This window comes from Mesoplodon bidens (assembly GCF_964165515.1).
Source record: "Mesoplodon bidens genome assembly, chromosome: 2".
Lineage (NCBI taxonomy): Eukaryota > Metazoa > Chordata > Mammalia > Artiodactyla > Ziphiidae > Mesoplodon > Mesoplodon bidens.
Window position 1 is genome coordinate 99,949,762 of NC_138177.1, and position 27,686 is coordinate 99,977,447.

At 34.3% G+C, this 27,686-nt stretch overlaps 1 protein-coding gene across 3 annotated transcripts in view; it reads left to right on the forward strand.

The window, feature by feature from the left end:
* The window catches only part of DPYD (dihydropyrimidine dehydrogenase), an 811,527-nt gene that overhangs the window by 335,924 nt on the left and 447,917 nt on the right, over positions 1-27,686 (forward strand). For all 3 annotated transcript variants that reach the window (XM_081225179.1, XM_081225181.1, XM_081225180.1), the window contains 2 exons: positions 12,479-12,586; positions 14,302-14,471. In XM_081225179.1, the coding sequence (XP_081081305.1) occupies positions 12,479-12,586; positions 14,302-14,471 (278 nt within the window). The remainder of the gene's footprint in view (positions 1-12,478; positions 12,587-14,301; positions 14,472-27,686) is intronic.

Sequence of the window (27,686 nt, forward strand, 5' to 3'; positions counted from 1 at the left end):
TCCTGGGCCACAGTCAAGTACACCACTGTTGAGGAACCCACCGAAACAGGAAGCTGAGGCTCAGCTGTGACCCTTCCTTTCCCTCTACTCCTTTCAACCGCGAGGTGCCAAATCCAATGAAATTAACCCTTAAAGACCTTCAGGATATGTTTTTATTCTCCTGTATGTATCCCCACTGTCAGTATCTTAGTGTGAATCAATCCTTTTTTTTTCCCCCATTAAAGTTACTGTAATAGGAGAAGAAAGTGAAAACATACCTCTAAGGAATCCAGAGGCACAGTTTCAAATCCCAGATACAGAATTTCTTTGAAGTAGTAAAATTTTATTCGAAATTTGCATTTCATTCCTCAACATCTCCATTTTTGTCTTAATATAAACACCATAATTTAAAGTACTTATCTTTGCTTGAAATTGTTGCCCCAGGAAAGTAGACTGTGTTTGTACTGAGGCTGTGGACACTCCCTGCAATGCCATGTTAGTGGAGGTTACTAATAATCCAGGTTGAGAAGTACAAGGTTAGTGTTCCTGTCTTATCTGGATTTATGCAACATCCCCTTACATGATCTAGTTCCTTCATTCTCACTGTCTGCAAATCAGGTCTACATACTGCTACCAATTTGTCCTTGTTAATATACAAAGCTGACTGTATCATTTCCCTGCAGTGTTTCCTCTGGGTAAAATCCAAACTCCTTGGTGTGGCTTGCATGGCCTTTTATGGTCTGGGGCCTGCCTATCTGTCAAATTTCAAATTTTGCTATTCCCTCTCTCCTATCTGCTCCCCTGACCACATCCTAGTTTCACTCAGATTGATCTCTTACGCCTTCACACCTTTGTATATGTTGCCCATTCTTCCTCTTTCTTTTTCTACCATGGGAAACATTCATCTTTCAAGACTGAGCATAAGTATCATTGTCACCAGCTGAGGTGAACTGTGTTTTGTAAGGGCTCCTATGCACTTACCTATGCATCTGTTTGTCATAGCACTTATCTTGCTTTCTTCTATTTCTGGTTATATGTTCTTCTCCCACTAGATTGGAAGCTATTCATCTCTGAATATCCCAAGTACCTCTGTATCCCAAGTACAGTAGGCACTCAATAGGTATTAATGAATAAGTGCTTAAATAAATGAAACATCCAAAATTTCTATTTCCATCTTATCTTAATAACAATTAAAAATCACAACTAGTATCCAAATTTGAAAGTTGAACAGAATAGACTGTAGTTTTGCTTGGCTTTTTTAAGTAACAGACATTTCAGAACTGGATATGTAGTGAATATACATTGAATCTGCCTAGTTTTATATGGTTAATCACCAATATGAAAGGAAATTTCAATTGGCATTAAGTTTTTTAAATTATCTGTAGTTTTGGTGGTTGTTGTGGTGTTTTATATTAAAGTTATGTTAAGTATTAAGAAAGAAAAATATCAAGGAACGTACAAGTATGAAAGTAATAGGATTTTGGAAGTTAAAATACATAAAAGCCAATTCATTTACTAGTATTTACCACATGCAAGTCACTGTGGTAAGCATTTATCATATTATTGAGATATATTATCTAAATTAATTTACCTGATTTCATAGATAAGGAAATTGAGACTTGAAATTTAAGTAACTGTGATTGTGCAGGTTATACAGCCAATATATAGTGGAGTAATAATATGAACATAGTTATGTCTGACATCAAAACTATAACTTTATTTTACCAGACCTTAATATATTTACAAATTCTTATATAAAATGGTATTTATTCATGGTGTGTAACAGTTGTCAGGTGTGGATAATTTCATTGCATTTTGGCATTTGAGACCACACTCCATGCACTTGAAATGGCAGCTGGATAAGTGGTATGGTATAGTTGAATTAATCTTAGTGAATGTGATTCTTTAACCATTTTTGAGTCACAGGCTGCGTAGCAGGTATAATGAAAGGTATGGACCCCCTGTACACATACACAATAAAATGCACACATGTACAAAGATACGTTTCCATAGTCTTGGATTCCTTGAAAATCACAGGCAAGTTTCAGAATTTGGATTCTAGATAATCTGCCTATTTTGTGGATGAACAAACTGAGGTTCAAGGTCAACCATATGTTTCTGAAATGGTTGACCATGTCTATCCATCAAGAGTGTCTTTGGAAAGTGATTACTTTGTGGAATTTTCTGAATTCCTAGAAAAGTATTCTAGTTTCAGGACTCTAACTCAGCAATGTATTGGTCATACTGAGCACATTCCAAGTATATTTAATCATGGAAATAATTTAATATTTTTCTTATTGAATACACATTTCTTGAAAAAATCTACTAAGATAAGTATTTTCTTGTAAGATTTATAAAAAACCCAGTAGTGACTTAGAATAAGATAAATAGATTTGCACAGAAATGTATCATTTGAGTAAAGAACAAAATGCATAATTAAAAGATAAAAGAATTATATGGTAGCAAAACCAATATCTATATTTTCTACGTGTAAAATTAAGTTGTTTCAGCAATATAGAGCTGTACTATGCTTACTTGTCCACATAACAGTTCTATAAGGAAATGCATTTTTGTAATTCATCTAATTTTAAAGATGAGAAAACTGAGGTTTAAAATTTAATGACTTAGGCATGAGCTTATAGCTAATAGCTAAAACGTAAAGGTCAGGAGTCCATTAGAAATCTTTTGATTCTGAATCAGGGAGCTCTCCATTGTTTCACATACATGCCTGGGGAGAATCAGGTAGATGCAAAAACAAGTTTCAGCAGCTGAGAGAGTCACCAAGCACATTTGGTGCATGGTCTTTATTTTAAGGCCTGCCACTTGCTTCCTCAGACTTGTATTGTTTCACTTTGCAGAGCTCTGAAGGCCAGAGCATACTTGGGTAATTCAGAGTGATTCTTAGCTTTTATTTCAGTTTTAATCCATGACCTCAACTCTTGCATTGTGTTTCACTCTTTTTATTTCAGTACTATAGCAAAGATTAGTTTGACTTTAAAGAAAACAGTTTAACTGCATTATCTATTATAAATGCATGTTATATTAAAAAATTTTACATAAAGTTTTTGATATACAGAATATTTTAGCCTCACAATATAGCTGTAAAATTGATTACAACGATTACAAATAAACAGGTTACCAGTATGTATATTTAAGAATTTATTTGAGTAAAAAATTTAGAAGTACAATTAATAAATACCTTTGAGAAAGTAACTAATACAATACAATGAATGTATGGTACATTTACTGGTGATTAACACATTAGTAATACTTTTGAGATTACATTTTTAAAGGGGTGTTCTCCCTTCTACAGAATGTGTGTTTACGGTGGCAGCTTTAATGCTGTTTCCTGCTGTGCAGTTCAATAAAGTATGGTGTTAGGTGGTTGGTTGAGGGTTTTTTTTCGTAATGTATGTCGATGGAGATAAGTGTTTTAATTACTTTTTTAATGTCTGTGCTTTTGTATTTTTCTCCTCTCTTCTCTTTTATTTCCTGCTGTTGGGATTACTGCCTCATCTCCACAGCAGGTAGCTGTAGCAAATTTGTTTTCTTTGTAAGCCTGGTAGATTTATTTTGTAATATAACTGTTCCTTTTTAGTATTTTATTATTAATGATTTCTTTACTTTGGAATATAGTATACTTACATAGTCCTAAATAGTAATTTTCTAACACCATCTAAGAATTCCAGTCATTAAGAAAAAAAAATCTTCGCCTGAGGCATATTCTTTGAATTTTTTTGCTTACCCTCCTTACTTCATGATGTGAGGATTAAAATGGAAGGAAATTGTTTTATAGCAAAAGCCAAATGAGAATGAGAAACAGAGAAAAGAGAAGGGAGGAAAACAAATAGAAAAGGCCCAAGAGATAAAGCACACTTTAATAAATAATACCAAAAATCAAAGGGATATGTATAATTTTGTGGCAGAAAAAGAAAATTACATTAACATAGGTTTTCTAGAAGAGGGATTTTAATGAGATCTTATTTTTATATTAAAATTAAATTTTAGTTAGTAAAATAACTTCTGCTAATTACAAGAAAATTGGATTACAAAAATATAAAGAAAAATAGTTCATCTTCTGTTTTTTGGTCCAGGATTTTGTTGTTTTGTTTCCTTCATATGTCCCTTTATGTAGAAAGAACAATAGATAAGGTGGATCCTGAATATAGAAATTATTTATCAGGAAAGTAGAAAACACTCAAGGATATTTTATCCATCTTTGAGTTCTTGGAAAATATTTTATTAATTAAAATAAGGTCTCTCTCTCTCTCTCTCTATTTTTTCCAAATGTGTAAAAGGAGTAAAAATTATGAGACTACAAATGCATAGTGAACCTTATTCTCATTTTGTTATATGAAATTGCTAGATATTTTATTACAGATTAAAAATCCTCTAGAAGAATTTTAACCACTTAGATTCAGTTTACTTCATATGTGTTGATCTTGTGAACACATTGCTTTATTAATATGTTTATATTGTCTGTCACCCATACAAACTCTAAATTGGAGCCTGATATTAAGTTCTAATATGAAATTTTATGAACTGATCTCGTTGGTATAATAGAACTTATACATATTTTCTACATGAAATCATAAAAGCAAACTGAAATACGTTTGTAACTTCATAGGAATTATTACATTTGTTTACTTTATTCTCTTCTCCAATGCTTTTAAAATTATACTGTTTTCATAATTAAATACAAAAAGAAGATCTTAGTTCAGTGTCTCTCCGATTTTCAAAATTGTATGAGTGTTCTTTACTCCTCTTAGGCCTGGATGTCATTACTGTTATATGTTTCTGTACAGAAAAATACCTTGTGTAATGGGAAAAAAATATGATTTGAGATGGTGATTTCATTCATAACATTTTTTAAAAGCTCTTCATCTTGTTATGCTCTAACGAATTATGTGATCCATACAATTAATGCTTGTGGTCACATAGAGAGAGAGAGAGACTAGAGAGCAGTTATACAGAACAGATATTTAATGGGGATTTGAAAAATCAATGAAATGAATACTATTGTGATATATGGTGATCTGATTTCATATGTGTTATATTGAATCACTCCACTCTTTCTGAATTCAGTCTGAACACCCAAGAGCTAAACGCATTTACAGTGGGTTGTCAGAAAAAGATGGGGAGTTTTATTGAGAAAAGAATCACAATAGGGCATCATTGATCTGTTCTCTTTCTAATCCATATATAGATCTTAGAATGATAAACCTTACGGCACTGTTTTCCCTTGGAAGTAAATCCTTTGAGTCATATAAGTGATCTTTAAGTGACAGATGAAGAACTTTATAATCCATTGTGAAATTGTGGAATGCTTAGGCCCTTGAAAAGAATATTTTATTTCCATATTGTAATTTCAACTGTTTGGCCTTGATATCGAAATAGTTTACTTTTTCTAGTAAGTATATAAACACATATATCCATAATACATGTATTTATGAGTTATACCTACATTTACATATCTATGTACAGCCATTTAAATATCTTCTTATGATTAATTGCAGTATCTTCTGTTTGTGAAAGTGTATACTATGAATCTTTTATAATGTGAGTCTTTATTTTCCATAGTTTTTATATTTTACCCAAGACAGTAATAATGACTTACATTTGAATGTTGTTTTAGATTTACCAGAGTGCTTTTATGTGTACTTTTCCACCTCAGTTCAGAGCAACCCTATACATAAGTCAGAGATATCTTCGTTCCAATCAAGGCAGTTAACTCGACTTACTGTGGTAATCATTTTGCAATATATACAAATACTGAATCTTTATGTTGTACACCTGAAACTAATATATGTCAATTATACCTTAATAAAACATAATTAGATAAAATAAAGGAATTTGACAGCCACAGTATTAAAAGTAATTTTACCCAAGTACAGCTAGAAAGGGGATATAATGAGACTAGAACCCAGTTCTCCAGACTCCTAGGTCAGTGTTCTCTCAGGCAGGATGTTAACTAACTGCTGCAATTTGAATGATGCCTTAACCAACAGAGGGTCTTAATGTTGCTATTTCCTGGTCTTGAAGCACATATGGTTTGCATCCATTGTAGTCTGTAGAATGAATGAGGTTAGAGGAATACCCTTGTCTTACCACAGCCTTTCATTCTAACCAATCTGTCCAACACTGACCACTTAAATGTGCCAACAGTGTGAATTGTGTATATGATGGATTAGATGAACATTTAATTTATGTCTATCCGAATGTATCCTTTCATTGTATCAAACAAAGGCTTTTAGGGAGAGAATGCAAATAAAAGGAAACATTTATTTCACATCTATGCAAAGAGCTTTACATATATTGTTTTCATTTTACTCTCCTAACAATTCCATGATGAGGCTGCTGCTGCCCAGAAAGAATAATTTACTTGCCAAGGTCAATGGCTAGTAAGAGCTAGAATGAGAATTTTAACACAGAAAGTCTGACTTAGAGATTTCACTCTTATTTAGTACACTGTATTTACAAATGATAGAAATAAGTCAGTTGGCATTAAGATATTTTTAAAAGATTTAATAAACAAAAATAAAGAAAAACAATGGTTACACAGGGACATTTCTTACAAAGACACAACTGCATAGCTGTGGTAGATAGCCTCGTGTCCCTTAGTGAGGGTTTGTTTAATGAATCCATGTTTAATCTTCACATGTTAATATTCTTCCTCATGCAGCACCATTCCCCAAACCAGGCTTAGCAATGAGGACCGAGATCACACAACGTGCTTTCTTCTTTGAGAAGACAGCAAAATCTCAGACACAAAAGTACTTGGAAAAGTGAAAAACTTAGGACATTTGCCATCAACTACATTTTGCTGTGCTCAGCCAGTAAACTTAAGAGTAGGACATAATCAGAGGGATTTTATATGTCTACTAAAATGTTATTGAAAAAGCACTTGTGTGAAATAACAACAGTATACCTCAGAGAGAGTTCAGAATACTAGAACATTGCCCATTTCCATAAGCCAGGAACCTGAGGCAGTCTCACAATGTTCTGTGCTGTCTTCTCCACTTCGATGGGATGTGTGAGGCTGTCTCCCGTGACACGTCTGTCTGATCTCCATCTTCCGCATGACGGCTTAGCTGTCATTCAAGTGAATGCCTTCAAGAATGAGAGGCGTCACACAAATTGTTGCTCAATTCAATTAACACTGAATGAGTTGACCCAGTGAAGTAACACATGCAGACATTATAAAATCTGAGAAATTCTTAAACATGTCCTACAATAGCTATGAAGACTCAGCCTTAGAAACTTATTCCTCATCTGTTACTTACTAGATGATAACACAAAACAGAATATTTAATATCTTGTTAATGTTAATTGAAGTTGTGCAGAACTTAATATGAGTACAAAGAATTTACTAAATACACTGCTGTTGTTTATTCTGTAGTTGTTTCAGAGGGAGGTGCTTTGGAAACAAAGCAAAGATACAGATTTCAAAGAATATCAAATATTGAAAAATAACCAGCAGATACCCAAGGGGAATGCAGTTAAGAAGGAAGACATTTTAGAGAGGAATTGTGCTAGAGAAAAGAATCCCAAAACAAAGATGCAGCCCAGAGAAGCAGCCAGACTTTTCTCTACCACTAGATTGGAATATTCTCGGCTTCCCTGGTGGCGCAGTGGTTGAGAGTCCGCCTGCCGATGCAGGGGACACGGGTTCGTGCCTCGGTCTGGGAAGATCCCACATGCCGCGGAGCGGCTGGGCCCGTGAGCCATGGCCGCTGAGCCTGCGCGTCTGGAGCCTGTGCTCCACAACGGGAGAGGCCACAACAGTGAGAAGTCCACATACAGCAAAAAAAAAAAAAATAATAATAATAATAGATTGGAACATTCTCTGTTGTATGCGTATCCATAGCCTTACAGTGAAACTTAATACATATATGTTGAATGATTACTTTAGACATCACTTGTTATGTAGCAACACATTATAACAGGGCTTAATTATAACCTTATACATGGCAAAGCCAGCACTTTGAAGTTAAAGCATACACTCTACAGCCAGACCATCCAGGTTAGAAGTTGGCATTACTACTTTCTTGTCTGTGACCTTCAGCAAAGTTACTTAATCTTTATGTGCCTCAGTTTCCTCATATCTAAAATGGAGATAATAATGCGAGTTGTCTTTTAGAGTTGTTTTGAGAATTAAATGAGTTAGTATATAAAAATCACCTACCTATATGTCAGGCACTTAGAACAGTGCCTATAAGTAATCAATACATGTTAAGTTAGATTTTCTGTAGTATAAGCAACATTTTATTTCTTTCTTTTCTTTTTGGAGAACTTGAAAATGATTATCTTTCAGTACGTCTTACGAAGGTGTTCCTTTGTATAAATGCATGCTGAAACACCAAAAACTTCAGTAACTATTCTAGGGGAACAAAGAAGCTATCTGGCCTTCTTGAAAGACAAAGAACACTATATGTATATTACCCTGAGCTGTTTTCTTTGTCAAATCTTTGTCAATTCCTCTTTATTCATAAACCTCCTTCTTCCCACTGAAAGGTGAATTAAAAAGTCATTTCAGTGTCATTTTGAAATCATCCTGGTATAGACACATACCTTATTTATTAATATGCCACCTACTCTCAGGGAAATCTTCCTTTGATAGATGGGTATTTGTAAGTTTCATTATCTTTCATATTTCACTTAAGGTTGCTTCATTTTTCTTCTTTTGTAGCACTTTGTTTAAATTTGCTAAGGTTTTAATACTTTACTTTGATTTAAGATTTATTCTTCCTGGCCACAAGATGTGGAATTTGAAAAAAAAATTATAAACTACAGAATAATAAACCTATCTTAATATTAATAGATAGTGTTTATTGAGCATTCACTATGTGCCAGGTCCCAAAGCTTTATATATATATGTATGGATAGATAGATAGATAGATAGATAGATAAATATTCCTTTAAGTCGCACATCTATGAGAGAAGAGAAATATAATTATTACCTCTGTTTTAGAAATGCAGAGGTAGAAGATCAGAGCAATTAATGAATTGTTTCAGGGCTCTCTAGAAAGATAAAGCCTTTAAGACATATATAAAATAGATAAATACATAGATAGATAGATTGAGTGAGTGGTATGATTTATTTCAAGGAATTGGCTTATGCAGTTGCGGGAGCTGTCAAATCTAAAATCTGTAGGCCAGGCCAGCAGACAGACAGAATTTCTTCTTCCTTAAGGAAACCTCAATTTTTTCTTAAGACCTTTGGACTGATTGGATGGAGCTTATCCAGATTATTGAGGTAATCTCCTTTACTTAAAATCAACTGATTATAGATATTAACCACATCTATAAAATGCCTTCACAGTAATACCTGGATTAGTGTTTGATTGGATAATTTGATGTTTGTACTTAGCTATGTACACATAAAACTAACCATCATAGGAACTTACAGAAGATCACAATCAGATAAATGGGAGAGGTAGAACTCACACCAAACTCTGTCTGATGACAAAGACCCTGTTCCTAATCACCCAGCAGCATCATAGTTAGCAGAGAATAGGGTACTTCTGCCAGCTGGGCTGGACTGCCAAAGAGTATGTGAGCAGAGCTTCAGATACATGGTCCTAATAGATGATCTGCTACCCAGGTAGGGGAGAAGGGCTCCGTGGACACTGGGAATCTAAAAGTGAGCATGACTTGAGGTGTGGCTAAATAGGCTGCAGAGATAACCCAATCATAATCATCCCATCCAGTTACTGGCTCATTTTTCCTGTCCTCAAGCCAGTATCTATAGGTCAGAACATTTAGCTGGTGCCCTCTTGAACATTTACAGGGAGAATCTGACCCAGTAAATGTTAAATTCATTATAGTGATAAATGCAGAGTGGGGTGAAAGCACAGGAAACTCAGTTGTCCTTGTCAGTGTATGATTCAAGTGAAAAAATGAAATTTAAATTTTACCGAAGCTTTTTTCTTGTGAAATAATTCTTGCAGGAGAGAAAAAGTCATCTCTATGGGTCAGGTGGTGTGTTTAATACGAATGCCTTGCTTTTCTTTATATAGCAGTTATTTTAGCAGTGGGTCATAGAAAATAAGCACAGATGTAAATCTCCCTTTTACCTTAACCATGGCAAGTAATGAAAAAGCTCAGATTAGGAATTAGTAAAGGAAGGATCTTAGACTTCATTACCAGAAATTTTATTCTTATCCACCACTTATATTCTCTGTGCTTTGTTTTTGATCTGTCTTACAGGTTTTTGCTTATCATATCACCTTGAAATTGCAAAACCCTTCACATTGTTTTCCTTGTTGTGGTTTTTTAACAGGAAAATGGGAAAATGAAGTACCACAGAACATATGCAATCTCTATAGTATAGTAATATGAAAGGGGAGACAGGTCCTTATTATTTAAATATATATATTTTATATATATATATATATATATATATAAAATGATACATGTTGGTTTCACTAATCAAGTGTAGCTTAAATTACAATCATCTTTTAATAGCTTTCAAGAAAAATTGTTTTGTCATTAGAATCTTTAAGTACATATTCAGCTATATTTATGTAACTGTAACCACCCCCATCTCAGTCCTTCGAAAAGAATTACATTAATATATATAACCACACATTTATGTAATAGTTTCCATGTTACAAATAGACTAAGGGATATTCCTCTGTGTCAGAAAATGAAGAAATAAAATTATCCCCGTTTTGTTTATAGAGAAGCCAGAGCAAAGACCAGTCAAATGACTTGCCTAACTTTCTTAGATAATTAAAATAATTTTTAAAAATGGTCTTCAAATAACCTAAAAACAAAGGGCAAATCTTTTGGGGGGGAGTAAATGAAAGAGGTGCTAGACAGGAAAGAAAAATGTTTGATTTAATTTGAAGGGACAGCAGTGGTTTATTGCTGGCTATGCACTCAATCCACCAGCACCTTCAGTTTTCAGGTCAGATACAGTATCAACCTTATTGCACACAACAAAACTCATCTCCTGGGCCATGCTTTTTACTCAGTGTGTCTACCAGCAGCTACCATTGGCTTTCATTTAACTATGAAATAAACTCCTATTTCTCTGGAATGCCCTATTGGTAGACTGAGATTTGGATAGTAAATAACATTAAACTATAAATTTCCCCCTTTTGGAATTGAGATGAAAAGCTTTCCTGTAATGGGGTGAAAGCTATCAGATTTACTTCATTTGTAGTTTGAAAGCATTTTAACCAGCTATTCATATTCTTTTCAAAATGTTGGCAATTATTTCCTAACTAGTTGATACATGCATGTTATAGAACATTTGGAAAATACGGAAATAATTTTTAAAAACCCAGAATATCCACAATCCCACCACCAGAAATGATTACTGTTCAGATTATATAGTTTATATATTTTTATAAAACTTAAATCATACTATACACAGTGTTTTATGTCCTGCTAGTTTAATACTGTATTTTCACTACAGTCTGTTACCACATTTTTCAAATGTTTATTTTAATGGCTGCATTTTGTTCTGTCATGTTTTTCATCTCTTAAAGTAAAACTGGATTATTCATTCTGTTGGCATTTTGATATTCCCCCACCCTTTCTCTCTCTCTCTTATCTTTTTTTTTGCACTGACCATTTTTGTACATCAAACCTTTATTTGCATGTCTTAGTATTTTCTTATGATAGATTCAAAACTGTTTTTTTAGAATTAGGCACCAGTTTCTACCAAAAGAGCATAACAAATCACATCTTTAACCTTGCCATATAGTGTAATTCTCTTAAACCCTTTACTTTTTAATAGAGGAGAAATCAATATCTCATTGTTTTAACTTACAGTTCTTAAATTACTAGGGGATTTAAGATTTTTGGTGCTAATAAGCTATTTATATTTTTTTTATCCCAATTTTTGTTACCTTTTGTTTATGCTTCTATTGAAAAGTTAATATGTTCCTCATTAAAACTGAGAAATGTCTTTATATAGAAAAGACATTTTATTTGTTAAAATATTCTTCTAGCTAATCACTTGGCATTTAATTTGTTTATAATATTTCTGAAGTGTAAAACTAGCTGAATTTTTGTGGTAAAATACTTTTTTTTTCCTTCGAAATTTTTTAGTCTTTCTCCCCTCCCCTTAGAAAGACCTTCCATATTCAGGAACTAGATAAAACTAAATATTTTCTTTTAGGTTTTGTGATGAATTTTTTATATTTAGCACTTTAATACACCTGAAATTTATTTTTATTTATGACATGAGGAAAGAATATAACCGGATTTTCCCCTTAACACTATATGTGAGTATACATGTTTCTGTACATGTACATGTGCACATGAATGTGTGATTTATGATGTATTCTTAGTTATGTATTAAAGGTATACTCTGAGGTCTGTTACATTGTGTTATGTACATTCTTTTATGTTAATTTGCTTATAGATTTTTTTCCTCTAAGAACCACATTATCTTAATGATTACAGCTTTCTACTTTCTTTCTAATAGTCAGTAGGAAAAGTAATTCCGACCTGCTAATGATATTTTATAAATTTTTTTACTTAGGTTTGCCAGAACCCAAAAAGGATCACATCTTCCAAGGCCTGACACAGGACCAGGGGTTTTATACATCCAAAGACTTTCTGCCACTTGTAGCCAAAAGCAGTAAAGCAGGTATCACATATTGTCTTCTGTTCCTAATGTTACCTATGTTGTTATGTGTATTATGAATGTATATTAAGTCCAGGCTCAGTAGGAAATTGTCCAGATCTCCAATTCATCCTTTATAACACCAATGTAAAATGAAAAAAAAAAAATCTGACATTACTGTTGGCCAGAATCATCTATTTGTCCATCCTCCCAATCAAACATCATCATAAGGATTTTTCACTGTGTTTATGCAGGTCTAAACTGCATTATGAAAAGTTCCTTCAAAATAAGAGTGTCCTTAACAAACATCAGAAGATGTTCTTAAAAGAAAAGGCAGGAACTTCACTTTGGGAACTGTTTTTTTTTGTTGTTTAAAATAGGACAACTGATCATGTCTTCAATGATTTGTATCCACACCAGCTGAAAGATTCAGTCTCTTCTTGAACCACAGTTTTATGAAATTAAAACAAAACACTTTGATGGATACCCTAATACCTAGTCTCTGTGTGAAATCACTTCACACACCAAAGGAAGAACTGGAAGCTATGCCCGTCCTCTGCTTTGACTGGGCTAGAGTCATCATCTTAGTGTTAAAGAAGCTGTAATATATTCCCTAAAACCCGATTGTCAAACTCCTTTAAATATATATTTTTAAAGAATTCTGAACTTCAGATATTCTAACATCAATTACATATGGAAAAGATAAGAATCTACATTTATTCTCCTAAAATTGAAAAAGATAAGAAACTTTCTCTCTTAGATCAATCTGTAGAACTTTACAGCTGAAGTTGTGTACCATCTTCGTCCTCTTCCTTCCAAGAGAACATGATGCTTGCTAGGGAAGATCACTGTACACATAGCATGTATTTGAGAATTACAAAAGGCTAATTATGTAATCCCAAATACAAACTCTTTCAAGCAAAATGATTATGCTATCTGTGGTGCCATTTCAAAAATTATAGCAATTTATCTTGTCAACAGTTTTATTTAATCCAATAATACAGTGTTACCTAATACATAGCGAACACCTGCATTTTACTTTTTAAAGAATCTTCATATGGACATCAAATATTCATATAAATGCTGTTGAGAAATGTTCACTTGGAGAGTCATATTTCTTTTATTGCTCAGTTTTACAAACAAAATCAGGAAAAAAGCAGTAAAAGGGAGAAAGTTTTATTTTAACTATTTCAAGAAAATAGTTCTCAGAAATTCTTCAGTTACATAAAGGGAACATATTCAGCATGTTAATTTTCAAAACTTACTAAATATACTCTACAGCAGGGCTATATGTTAGAAATCTTATAAGATGATTTCTAAATAAAAGGTTTTAATGAAATACTACAAATTATTAACTCAGATCACAAGGATCACTTTTTTCTTCTAACAAACAAATTTAATGACAATAAGTTAAAAATACATATCACAACTTTGACAGAGAGTTTAAATTGATTGATTCCAGTTTATTATGACCCACACTCTTCAAAATGTGTTATATCTATCCTTCTAGAAGGAAAAAAAGAAGTTAAAGGTATTGACTATGAAATTACATGTATGAGCATATTTTTAAAGTGGGAATAAAACTGTCTTTCAATGAAGCAGAATAATTTGATAGTGACACTCCATCCTCGAAAACTGCAAGATGCAATTTTACACTGCTTTGAGTACAAGTATCTTTTGAGCTGTCATGCAGAAATGGTTTCTCTACTTGAAAATGGGGTTTTCCTTTCATCATTCAGGAATGTGTGCCTGTCACTCTCCATTGCCATCGATACGGGGAGCCGTGATTGTACTCGGAGCTGGAGACACAGCTTTCGACTGTGCAACATCTGCTTTACGTTGTGGAGCCCGCCGAGTGTTCATCGTCTTCAGAAAAGGCTTTGTTCATATAAGAGCTGTCCCTGAGGAGGTAAAATGGAACCATCAGAAAATATGGAGTTGTCATGCAACAAATTTTAGAAGATGTAGCTGTTAATGTGCAGTCTCCTAGTTTAAATCATTAGAATGTTATTCAGATTGTGAGATGCACATTTAAAAATTTCTGGGTTGCCCATAGTTGCTTTTTCTAGTACAGACATTCAAAGTAAAAGAAAATTATTTTATAATACTAATTTGGATACAATGAGAAGTTTATCTTTGTCAATACACAAGTGCTTCTTATTCTCAGGGTTAATATCTTTGAAAGGTACTGTATTTAACTAGTAACAGTGGAATGTGCTAAGTCTTACATATCCAAATACTAGATACTCTTCACAAAATATATGGATATTAATTAGGAGAATGTGTTAATTAGAGACATTTGGAATTTTCCATAAGTCAAATTTACAAGCTGCATTCAAAGATATCTATAGATATAGATATAGATATAGATATAGATAATATTTATAGTTAATTCATTCTGCTATGAAGGCAGTAGAACAAAGAGATTTCCATTTATTTCTTAAAAGAGCTCTAATGTAAGCATTATTTAGAGTTAATAATTAGTTAACTTACTAAAAATGACATTTAAAATCATTTCATTCTAACAGGTGACTGGTGACTAATCTTAGATGAAACATCAGCTGGATACATGTACCACAGACTTCTCAGATTTTAACGTTAAGGAAGATAATGCCCTATAAAGGGTATTGGTTCTGAGAACAAGAACCAAATGTATTTATAGAAAGATAAATTACTCATTTTATCCAAATCAGTATTATGAATTTGATTTGCTTTAGAATGCCTGAACATATTTGGAGTCTCTATTCTAGGAAAGAATTATAACTGTAGTCAATAGGTAATTTGTCACATATAGACTAACCACATTACAGGTTAATCTCACTAAAATATCAGAGTCACCACTGGTTCATGACTGAGTTAAAAATGTCAACTTTATTCTCCAGGATTTTCTCCATCCACACTATCCTTTCAGACTTTTCCAAAATCCAAGGTGGAGATAGTCTTGTAATCATAGGAATTTTTTCTGGAGCACCATTTTATTTTACTTATTATTTATTTATTTATTTATTTATTTATGTAATTTATTTTTTTAAAACATCTTTATTGGAGTATAATTGTTTTACAATGGTGTGTTAGTTTCTGCTTTATAACAAAGTGAATCAATTATACATATACATATGTCCCCATATCTCTTCCCTCTTGCATCTCCCTCCCTTCCACCCTCCCTATCCCACCCCTCTAGGTGGTCACAAGGCACCAAGGTGATCACCATGTGCTATGTGGCTGCTTCCCACTAGCTATCTATTTTACATTTGTTAGTGTATGTATGTCCATGCCACTCTCTCACTTTGTCCCAGCTTACCCTTCCTCCTCCCCATGTCCTCAAGTCCATGCTCTAGTAGGTCTGTGTCTTTATTCCCTTCTTGCCCCTAGGTTCTTCTGACCACTTTCTTTCTTCTTTTTTTTTTTTTTTTTTTTTTAGATTCCATATATATGTGTTAGCATACAGTATCTGTTTTTCTCTTTCTGACTTACTTCACTCTGTATGACAGTCTCTAGGTCCATCCACCTCACTACAAATAACTCAGTTTCATTCCTTTTTATGACTGAGTAATATTCCATTGTATATATGTGCCACATCTTCTTTATCCATTCATCTGTTGATGGACACTTAGGTTGCTTCCATGTCCTGGCTATTGTAAATAGAGCTGCAAGAAACATTTTGGTACATGACTCTTTCTGAATTATGGTTTTCTCAGTGTATATGCCCAGTAGTGGGATTGCTGGGTTGTATGGTATTTCTATTTTTAGTTTTTTAAGGAATCTCCATACTGTTCTCCATAGTGGCTTTATCAATTTACATTCCCACCAACAGTGCAAGAAGGTTCCCTTTTCTCCACACCCTCTCTGGAGCACCATTTTAGGCATCAATTAGTGCAATCTTATCATGGTACAAATAAAAGGAAAACAGCCGTACTGGAGTAAAGTGACTTGCCTAAGATAAAAAAAGACAGAAGCTAATTTGATTCATCTTTGTATCCTCATGCATAGCATAGGACCTCAGCAAAGAATAAGTGTTTGAGCAATATGTTTTGAACTAAATATTTTAAATCTTATTTTTCTAAATCTAAAGTTAGAGAAGTTTTCATTATGAAAGGCTACATCTTGAAAGTTGGAAGGGAAGACACCCGTGAATGGCAATGTCAGTTTACTTCATGCTTTATATTATAGTCATCTTCCATTGGCAAGGGTCACTAGAAATGAGTAGTGGCTATTTCTTCTGCATAAGTAGAACACACATAGACACACAAAACGAGACCAGATAATTAATTACTTGAGAAAGTAGAAGTAGAAGTTTTGTTTGCTTGTTTGTTTTTTTGTTTGTTTAATCAACCTACATTTATTGAGCATCCACTGTGCATCAAGCACTGCTTTAGGCAATTGGAATACAGCAGTGAACACATCAGATAGAAATTCTTGCCCTCATGGAGCTCATACCTCGTAAGGAAAGACACTCAACCAAACAAATAAATTGTCACATAAATGTATGTTGAACAGTGGTTAATACAATGGAGAAAATAGTTAAAATAGTAGTAAGCAAAGCGTGAATTTGGGGAGAGGGTGTGGTGGAAGAGGAGACAGGAGTAGCCATTTTATTTTATTTATTTATTTATTTATTTGCGGTACATGGGCCTCTCACTGCTGTGGCCTCTCCCGTTGCAGAGCACAGGCTCCGGATGCGCAGGCTCAGTGGCCATGGCTCACGGGCCCAGCCACTCCGTGGCATGTGGGATCTTCCCGGACCGGGGCACGAGCCCGTGTTCCCTGCATCAGCAGGCGGACTCTCAACCACTGCGCCACCAGGGAAGCCCAGGACTTGCCATTTTAAATGGGGTGGCCCAGGAGTGCCTCTCTAATATGATGACTTCGGGGATAGAGATGAAAACATTGAGGGAATGTAGACATTTGGGAGAAAAAGGTTCCATGTCAAGGTAAATGCATTCACCCTTGACTGAGGAAGGTTCTTGGACTTCTAGGAATAGAAAAAAAAAAAAGTCAGCATAACTGGAACAGAGTATGCGAGGATAGTATGTGGCAGTATGTGGTGAGGTCTTATAAGTGTTCTAAGGTCTTTAGTTTTTACTGAGTGAAAGAAGAAACAACTGAACTGTTTTGAGCAGACAAACATCAAGATCTGAGTTAAATTTTAAAAGGACTGCTCTACTGATAATTGACTAAGGGGGATTGGGTCAGAAGCAGGGAGGCTATTCAGGGGCTAATTGTTAAAGCGGCTGGATTATAGGAAGGAAAGGATCAGAGTCCAGGCATGGCTCAGTCAGAAGGCCAAAGCTTGGTGGGATGAACTCCCAAGTATTGGGAGGAAGCAATGGGTTGGTGGGATAACTTGTCGTATGCCTGCAGTTGAACTTAGTAGAACTCAAGCGGATCTGGGGCTTAATTAAAACTAGAAGAACAAATGTTTGGATGCTTATTATTAGCTTACAAGAAACTAAAATGTTTACATGGTCTTAAAACTACTGAGCTGTTAGCTCTATGAGAACAGTGCCATGATCATCACTTTTTTCTTCCCCTGCCTAGCACAGTGAATGCCACATAAAAAGTGTTCAACAAATAATTGTGGAATGAACGTTTTCTGGAGAGAATAAGCATCCAGGGCTTCTAGCATTAAAAAGGCTCATCGTTTCCTACTTAGTTAAATGTAATTACTTGATTTGGTATACATCAAAGAGGCCCAAGACATGGTAGTGCTAACACTTATGAAACTGGTTAGTCAATATCATCTACTTCAAGATACAGGTTTTGAAAGAATGTTCTCAGACAAATTTTCAACCTATATGAAGAATTTAATATCAAACCCAATTTCTTTGTATTTCTTCTATTCCTCCTATGCTTTCTACCCCCAGTACACACAAACTGCAGTCACACTGGTTTCTTTGAAGTCAATGAAGATTGATATTTAGAGTTTTTCTCAAATATGTATATTGTTTATTGGGCTTCGGCTCTTTGATGGAATTTGGAAATAACATAATTTGTCTGTTGGTAAAAGGCCTCACTGTCAGGCATGTCAGCATGTATATATCCAAAGCTGTGGTCTAATTCTCAAATGATTTTTGAAGCAGGAGGGAAATACAGGACAATATAAAGTTTTCCCATCATTTAGTGGCAAATATGAATTATTACATAGGCCAGTTAGACTTAACAAGGAATTGTTACATGGTTAGTAACAAAGAACCATATAATTAGATCCAGAAATGTTTTCATCTACTAAGTTAGGAGGCACTACTAATAGATTCTGCAGTGACAAGCACATCCCATTTCTCTAATGCAGAGGTTTTCTTACTTCAGTGTGCATCAAAATCACCTGGAGGGCTTGTTCAACACAGCTTGCTGGGCCCTAGTCCCAATTTCTGATCTAGTAGCTGTGGGATGGGCCTGAGAATTTGCATTTTTAACAAGTTCACTGGTGATTCTGAGGCTGCTGATCCACTGCTCTAGTGTATCATCAATGTAGTTTCCAGCTATCTAGTTAGAGCCGTAAGCAGTGTGCTGTTTGAGGGCACTTTCCGTCTTAGTTAAGAAAGCATTAATGCTACCGGATATAAGGTTTGATGAAATGAAGATATGGAGGCATCATCAGCATATTGATGTAATTCTGATTCCAAATGTCTTTCAGTCTCCGTTGTGGCCTCACACACATGCTAAATAGGATGCTACTGACAAACTAGCACTGCTCAGCCATGGGTCCTTAGGGAAACCAGCCAATCATTCAGCACTGTCCTCTAAGAAGATGAGGGAAAATCTGTTAATAATTCCCTCCAGAACTTTCTGCAAGCTTAAATAGGTGAGATTAAATTTCACAGGATAACAGAATCCCCAAAAACGCTGGTATTAAAAGTTGTTGACAGATCAGATAGAACTGCAAGAATGCTTTAGGCAGTTGGGAATCCCTAGAAGGAGGCATGAAGGTCAGGACTCAACAGACCCTCTTGAGTTGATAAATTTAAAGGATAAGGTTAGGGAAGGACTTTGTAGTTCTTATTAATTATTACTGAGAAGAATGTGGTACAGAATTATTTTAATAGCGTAGTCCCAAACACAGAGAACATACCAAGAATCTATTGTTCACATAGTCAGTTTCCCAATGGCAGCAAAACATGACAGGTCTTTAATTCTGCTATATATATATATATTATATATATATATATATATATATATATATATATATATTTTTTTTTTTTTTTTTCAGTACGCGGGCCTCTCACTGTTGTGGCCTCTTCCGTTGTGGAGCACAGGCTCCAGACGTGCAGGCTCAGCAGCCATGGCTCACAGGCCCAGCCGCTCCGCGGCATGTGGGATCTTCCCAGACCAGGGCACGAACCCGTGTCCCCTGCATCGGCAGGCGGACTCTCAACCACTGCGCCACCAGGGAAGCCCAATTCTGCTATATTTTAAATGGGCTCTCTATTTTACTCCCTAGCACCCCTTGGCTTCCCCCCTATTTATTTGCCAAAATGGTAACTGATTTAACTTTGATAATGCCTGTTTCTATGTATTTTAGCTATTCAGAAGGTCAACTATTTTGATAATGCTACTTTATTATTTTTAATGATAAAATAACAGAACCAGATTGCCTGGTCTGTTAGTCAAAAATTTCTTCAACTGTTACTAAAACTCTGAAATAACACATCTTAGTGTGAAAAAATGTACATTTTAATTGAATCCTTCTGGTACCACACAGCATGCCCCATAATAGATCATTCATGTGGCATGATCCATAGGTCTCCCCTCAGATATTTTTAATATCAAATGATCATGTTAAAGCTACATCCGTAGATACTTTCATCATCTAACTATGGCTAGCTAAACATGCATTTTCCTACCAGTAGCTAACGTTTTCTAGTTTTTTAGTTATGAGAGGTATGACCGTGGCACTATTTTTAGAAAATAAACTTTATAAGCTGGCAAATTTAATTTTACTTAGTAAGAGTGATGCTTATAGCAGCTCTTCAATATTTGTCACCTGCACATCATTTCAGTTGACTTTCTCCATGGAAGGTAATCAAAGACCTGTTAGCATGGTTGGAGATATGAAGGTACCTGCAAACAAACACATACACACAATTGTCCCCAGGAACACAAAGTTAATTAATGGTAGTTAATGACTCCCTTGCTACTAAGATATTAAGTATGCCTTTAATAATTTATGATGATGTGGGAATGACATTCCAAGGATCTGTATGTGTTTACATTTTGAAAAGCCTGAAATTTCAGTGTAGTATGAGAGGTAGAATGGAACAGTCAAAAAGGAATTAACTAAAAGTTGAAGTACTTGGTTCTAGGTTATATATTCTAGTCTGATGTGCCCATCTGTAAAATCAGTGTTATAACGATGCTTCTCAGAGTTTCTTCTATTTCCCCAAGTTCTGTATTTTGAACATTTAGAGAAAGATCTGTGAATGATATGGAATCTGGACAGGAATACTTTCTTTCTTCATGGAATGAGAGCAACTCTGTACTGAAAATATTAGCAATATCTATAAATATTACACTTGAAACGAGTTGCAATTAATGTTTCCTCAGTTGGTGAGGTAAACTCTGCTGCACTCAAGACATGGATATCAAAGAAGCTGACAGGTGTGGTTGTCAGAATTCTGCACTACATGTGATAATTCAGATGGTGAGTGGAAAAAAAAAAGAATTTTAAAAAGGCCAGGAGCCAATAAATCCTGTGGGCATTCAAGATTATATATTCTAAAAGCTTAATTATTTTCAAAAAACCCAAGGGGGTGGCTGCATTGTGTTGACTTAGGAATATCTGTAGAGCTAAAAACTATGTACCTTTTTTTACCAACTTTCCAATGTATATATATATATACTATATATATGAAAAATATATATATACACATATATACACACAGATCCATTAACAGTGAACATTTTAAACTGGTATCAAGTCACTATCAAACCTTATTAAATAATGATATTTTGTTATTACTCTATTAAACTTTACGTTGCTATTACTCTATTAACTTTTATGTGAAATTTAGAAGCGCTTCTCCCATTAATAATATTCATCTCAGCTTTCCAATATCTTCTTTTCTTTTATATAAATAGAAAATGTTAAAAATTAATTTGTATAATTTTTTAAACACATGTTCGACATGCACACAATTTAAAAGATACAAATAAATGAAAACCATGCATGGATTAATGCAAAAACCAAAAAAAAATTGTCATTCTTTTTAGAGTGATTTTTTTTTTCTCGTAAGAGGTGAGCTCATCCTTCAAGGTCTGCTCTAAATGTCATTTTCTCTTTGAAGGCTTCCTTAATCCCATTCTAATTAGCCTCTCCCTCCTGTGAGACCTTATAGCTCTTTATGCTTCCTATATTAGAGCACTTACCGCATAGGGTAGTTATTACTTTATACTCATCCCACAAATTAAAGTGCAGTCTCCTTCAAATGGATTGGCTCATTCAACTTGGGTCTGACTGAAAGTATAGAATAGTGCTTGATCCAAGACAACAGATCAATGAAGCACGTTGAATAAAATATTTTAGGGACATTGAAAACCTTATAGGAAGACTTTAAATGAATATGAAATATTCAAAATATATAATTTATATTTATATATATACATATACCTCAAAATTACTTCTGATAGCTTTTAAATAAGTAGTTATTTTTAATTATTTATATTTTAATTTAAATTTTTTAATGTATTATATTACAATATCAACCTAGTATTAAAAGTAGATTGAAAAATGTTAATTGTTCCTGGGCTTCAGTCTCTTAAAAAATAGCTGAGAATTTTTTTTAAAAAAAAAGGAAAAAAAGAAATTCAACCAATCAATGTATGAAACCAAAGGAAAAATGAATAAAAAGTTGTAGAATCAGAGAGGATTAGCGGGTTGCATAAAACAGAGGATCCTGATTTGTACAGAATTTATATGAAGAGGCATTTCAAGATGGGAGAAGATACTGCAAAGGCACCAAAGTTATGCAGAAAGTAATTTTGTGAGATACTCCAACAATAGCCAGGAATGCTTGACTGTAGCAAAATATAAGATGAGGAACAATAAGAGCTAGTCAGATTTAAGAAAATGTTGTCAATCATAAATGAGTAATGTTTAAAAATGCCCTCTTCTTGTTAGAAAAGATGTGTTTTATGATACCTGTGCAAAGACATTTTAAGCCTATAAATTATGTGTGCATTGCATTTCTGGTTTTTGCAGCTCAATCATGACACAAAATAGTTAAGGAGCAACTATATCAAATGTGTAGTACAACTCTCATGTGAAGAAATGTTTCCTTCTGTTCAAGATTCTTCAATTTTAAAAGCTTAAAATTAAAAGAAGCCACATGCTTGTAACACCATAGGAGGTACTAAAAGAAGGAAACTCAACTTGCGGTTTCAGCAAACTTTTTCACCCAAGAAAATAATAATTGCAGAATTAGCTTGTAGATTCCAGAGAGTGGTAAGCATATCAAAATTGCTCTGCATTCCACCACAGACTGTGAGTCTGTATAAACCAAAGAGTACAAAATACATTAGGAAGTATTTAGTAAATTAAAGATGAGATCAAGAGTGGATCGTCAGAGCTTACTGACTCTTTATCTTCCTTCGTCTCCTTGGTAACCAAAATAACCAGAAGATTGGATTGTGAAATCAAACTCACATGAATTAGAGATATAACTTGCATCGAGCTTTATAAATAATTTCAAGGATATAAGTAAACATGAAGTGTGGGGTAAACAAGAAGAGGTGCAAGACTGCTAGTACAGTTCTCCAGGTCCCATCCTGCTGCATCAGGATGTGCTTTTATCCAGAATAATGTAGTGTCTCTAAGTAACATTTGTAGCTCCATCACTTACACAAAAAGAAGCTGTTTTAACTATAAAACATCTCCAGTTTATACTCAGATAGTTACATAGGTTATTTGACTCTTTAGAGAGAGCCTTGCTGTATAAGTCCATATTTCCCTGGTTTTGTTTACCATAGCAGTCCTAGACTAGCAGGTATATCTTGCCAAAAGCTTTACACAGATAAGGGCTCTCCCACTTGCAAATGCTGGTTGATAGTTTGTTTTCCATTAGCATGTTTACAAGGGGATTTAACCAGGTCATTTTCCTTTCTTTCTTGAGATTAACTCTTACCATCCTACATCTTCCCTCACCAAAGGAAGCTAATCTATTCCATACCAGAATTTCTCAGTAACTAATTCCTACTCATCCTTCAAAATTAGTTTATGCTGTATCTTTTCCAGGCTGACCTTTCTTGACCTGCGCAACTGCTGTGTAAAATGCCCTTTTATCTGTCATTAGAACAGAAGGTGTTTATATGTTATTACACGATATAATTGCAGATTTGTCTGCCTCTATGAGATTTTTTTTTTTTTTTTTTTTTTTTTTTTTTTTTGGTACGCGGGCCTCTCACTGTTGCGGCCTCTCCTGCTGCGGAGCACAGGCTCCGGATGCGCAGGCTCAGCGGCCATGGCTCATGGGCCCAGCCGCTGCGCGGCATGTGGGATCTTCCCGGACTGGGGCACGAACCCGTGTCCCCTGCATCGGCAGGCGGACTCTCAACCACTGCGCCACCAGGGAAGCCCCTATGAGATTTTTGAAAGTAGGGATTATTTTATTAACTGCAGCACCTACACCATTTTTGTACATAATAAGTACTTAATAAATGTATGGTAAATTTACAAATTAATTGGACTCATTATGTAGTATAAATAAATTTAACAGCGATGAAATAAAAGATAATATTGTCCAGGATTATCACTGGCCAAAGCAGACTACCAGACAATTTTGATTTGAAATACCATCTCTGAGGTCCTCATGTTCATACAGAATTGATAACTTGTTAAATGTCTAGCTATTAGAGGATAATCTTTACAAAGAATATAGTTTCTTCATATCGTTTCTCAAACTTTGGCAACTAGAGTTTAATGTATGCTAGTTTTGAATTCTGCTAATTATGGTTTATAACCTATGCTTACTTTGCCTATATGCAATCTAAAAATGAGTTGACATCATGCTTTTAATTATAGTAAATTAAGTTGTTTCATAATTTCCACAGTATGATGCCTGTAATATTAATCAGACCAAATCATCACATTACATAAAGTTAATCATTAAAATGATGATCATTATTGCATGTTATAGCACTCTATTTTTATTTCACTCTGCATCAACCACATATTTTCCCTGAATATGGTGGTAAAAATCAAAGCCAAGAAGTGGTTTTTTTTTCCACTTTCCTCATACAGTATGAAAAGAAAGTAACAATTTGATTTATTGAACCTCAAAAATGGAACCTTATAGATGCTTTTGTCTTTTATTTCCTTGTGTAATTATTGGTGGAGAAAAAGACAAGAGATATTTATTTGTATGTTTGCTTGATGTACCAGTTGTTCCTCATAAGAACAGGCTCCATCAAACAAGTAAATAAATATGTGTGCCGTGAACAGAAGTGTCCATATACCAAACTCTGAGCTGCTGATTATTAATGATCATTAACAAACATTAGGTATTAAAAGCCACTAACACTGACATCTGTGAACTACTTAGCACAGAAGGCTGATTAATTTGAACAATAAAATATTAAGACCCACTGCATGAGGTTAGACCACTGGTCACTTTGGTCCATCACTTTCATATGGCAGTGTAACTGACAACTGAGGAGAAGTACCATTTGCTTTCTGATTTCAAACTCACAGCATAGGATGCTCTGGTCAGGTAGCATGTCTTTTGCATGCTCTGTGTTCCTTGCTTTGGGATGGATGTTTAGTAGCTGTTGACTCCACATACTACTAATTGGTTTCCCTTTTGTTAGCTTGAATGTCCTCTGGGTTTTCATATTAGTCATTCATTTTGCTAAACAAAATGTTATTCAGTGTCTACTGTGTGCCAGTTATTTTGATAGATATTGATACGGCTGAAATTCACTTGATAACCTTCCATGTGGCATATCAGCTGGAGTATATCCTGATTTGCCAGGCATCTGTCTGAATGTTCATTTGTTTGTGCTCATCATTTGTTAAATATTTGAATGTCACTCCTGGACACTGGGGATAGAAAGTTAGTAAGATATTCTTTCTGTACTTAAAGAGTTTTTTTTGAAGTTTACTGTCTAACAAATAAATGTATTTAAATTCTATTTTAATTTTCCACCTTTATATCTTGAGATAATATGTTTTATGTTTCTACTATTTGCTTTATGATGTAGTACTTCTTTGTTCTAAACTTATCCTTCCTCTGGATTCAAGGAGTCTCCATTAACTAATTTACAATATTGGTTTCATAAGTCCATCACTTGTTTCCTGTATTTCATGATTATATAGTACCTCTAAACTTACTTAGACTAGGAAGCTTGGATTTCCTTTTCCCACTGAAGGCAGCCTTTATCCAGCCAACTCCTTACCTTTAATTAGCCTTTGGTTAGATCCTTTCCTGTTCTAATTCACCTTGTTTTGAGAGTCAACAACTGGAACCATACAAAGTCTCATTATTTCAAATATACCACAATTTCTGCCTTTGAATAAAACTGAGTACCACAGGATTTTGTTCTAGCCCTATCAGGATTTTAGCTAAGCTTTGCCATCTCTTAATATACCTTTGGTTTCTCTGATCCTCAGTTTCTCTTCTGTAGGAAGGAAATAATACTTCTTCCCACAAAGTGTTGGTTGTGAGGCCAGCAAGCAGCAGAGTGCCTGAGGTCGGTTGATAAATCTGTAAATCATGATGATATCCAGGATGTTATTGGCCTTTTGAGCCACAACAGGGAGAAAAACTTGGTTTGAAGAAATACTTTAAAAATAACTAATAAATAGGTGTCATATCTCCTGTGTGAAAATTACAATGAGTTATGTATAAAGCACTTAAAGGGTAGCTGCTATATAAGTATTATTATTATTTTTGTCTTGTCAGACAGATTTCTTAAACAGTGAAAGTAAATTCCTCTGTTGTCCACAAATAATGCAAAGGATATTTCACTTAACATATGGCTTCACTTACTTTCAATTCTCATTTTCCTAATATTCCCCTATTGACTAAGATATATCTTATTATCTCAGTTCTTTTTTCAATGTAATATCAATACTTTCCAAATAATTACATATGTTCAGCATGTCTTTCTATCTTTCCTTTAAAAGTTTTTTCCTCTCTTTTATGTAAAATGAAAAATCTAGTTACCTAATAGTAAAATAGCAGGAAGGAGTGTGATTTGTGTCTGCTGCCCAATAGTCTAATCTTAAATGCTTGAGAAAGTAAATAACATTGCAGGTTTCAAAAGCAGAATTTTAGAATAGTCTCTTTGGGGGCCAATGTATATACCTGCTGACTTCCGTGCACTGTCAGATAGCTGGCATGAATACTAAATATTTGGTATCAACCCTGGCATATATGGAAAATTATGATATGAGCTAAGGATACATTAACATATGGTTTCTTCATGTTCATAACTCTACGTAGGTTTTAGACTATAGGTTTTAGTCAAAAGCCATGGTAAGAGTACTACCAAAGCATGTTCAAGCATAAATCATTGGTAACCTTATTTTAAATTCTTAAATTTTTGATTTGTTTGCAGTGTTCAATTTTTGTTTCTAAATTAAATGCCAAATATGGCAAAAAGTATGTGAGATTATCTACATATAATAATATATACTGTCTAAGTATTCATAGTTAAGAAGAGTAGAGTGGGACAAAGCAGACCCTATATCAGCCTGAGACATGCTCCCAATATGTGTACAGCCAAGTTCAGGGTTTTATTTCTGCCCTCCACAGAGAGGAGTACTATTATAAATACACATCATGTATTAATTTATTCAAACCATAAACATTTGGCATTGTTATCCAGTCAAGTTTGGCACTATCATTAAAATTTAGCATCACTTGACATTTTTGAAACACAATAACTGGTTTATATTGAGCTATAAGGCACTGCATTACGCAAATGGGACAAAAGTGATACAGAAAACATATCATGGTATGTTTTATTTATTTTGTAATTTGAGGTATTTAAGGAATATTTTGCTTTCCAGACATCACACATTTTTATTTTTTAGAAAATTAAAGAGTAGTCCAAGTTTCTTGGGCCTGTCCTTTTTTTACCTTTGTTTTTGGGCTACCTTTGTATTGGAGTCATAATCCTATTGCTAAGT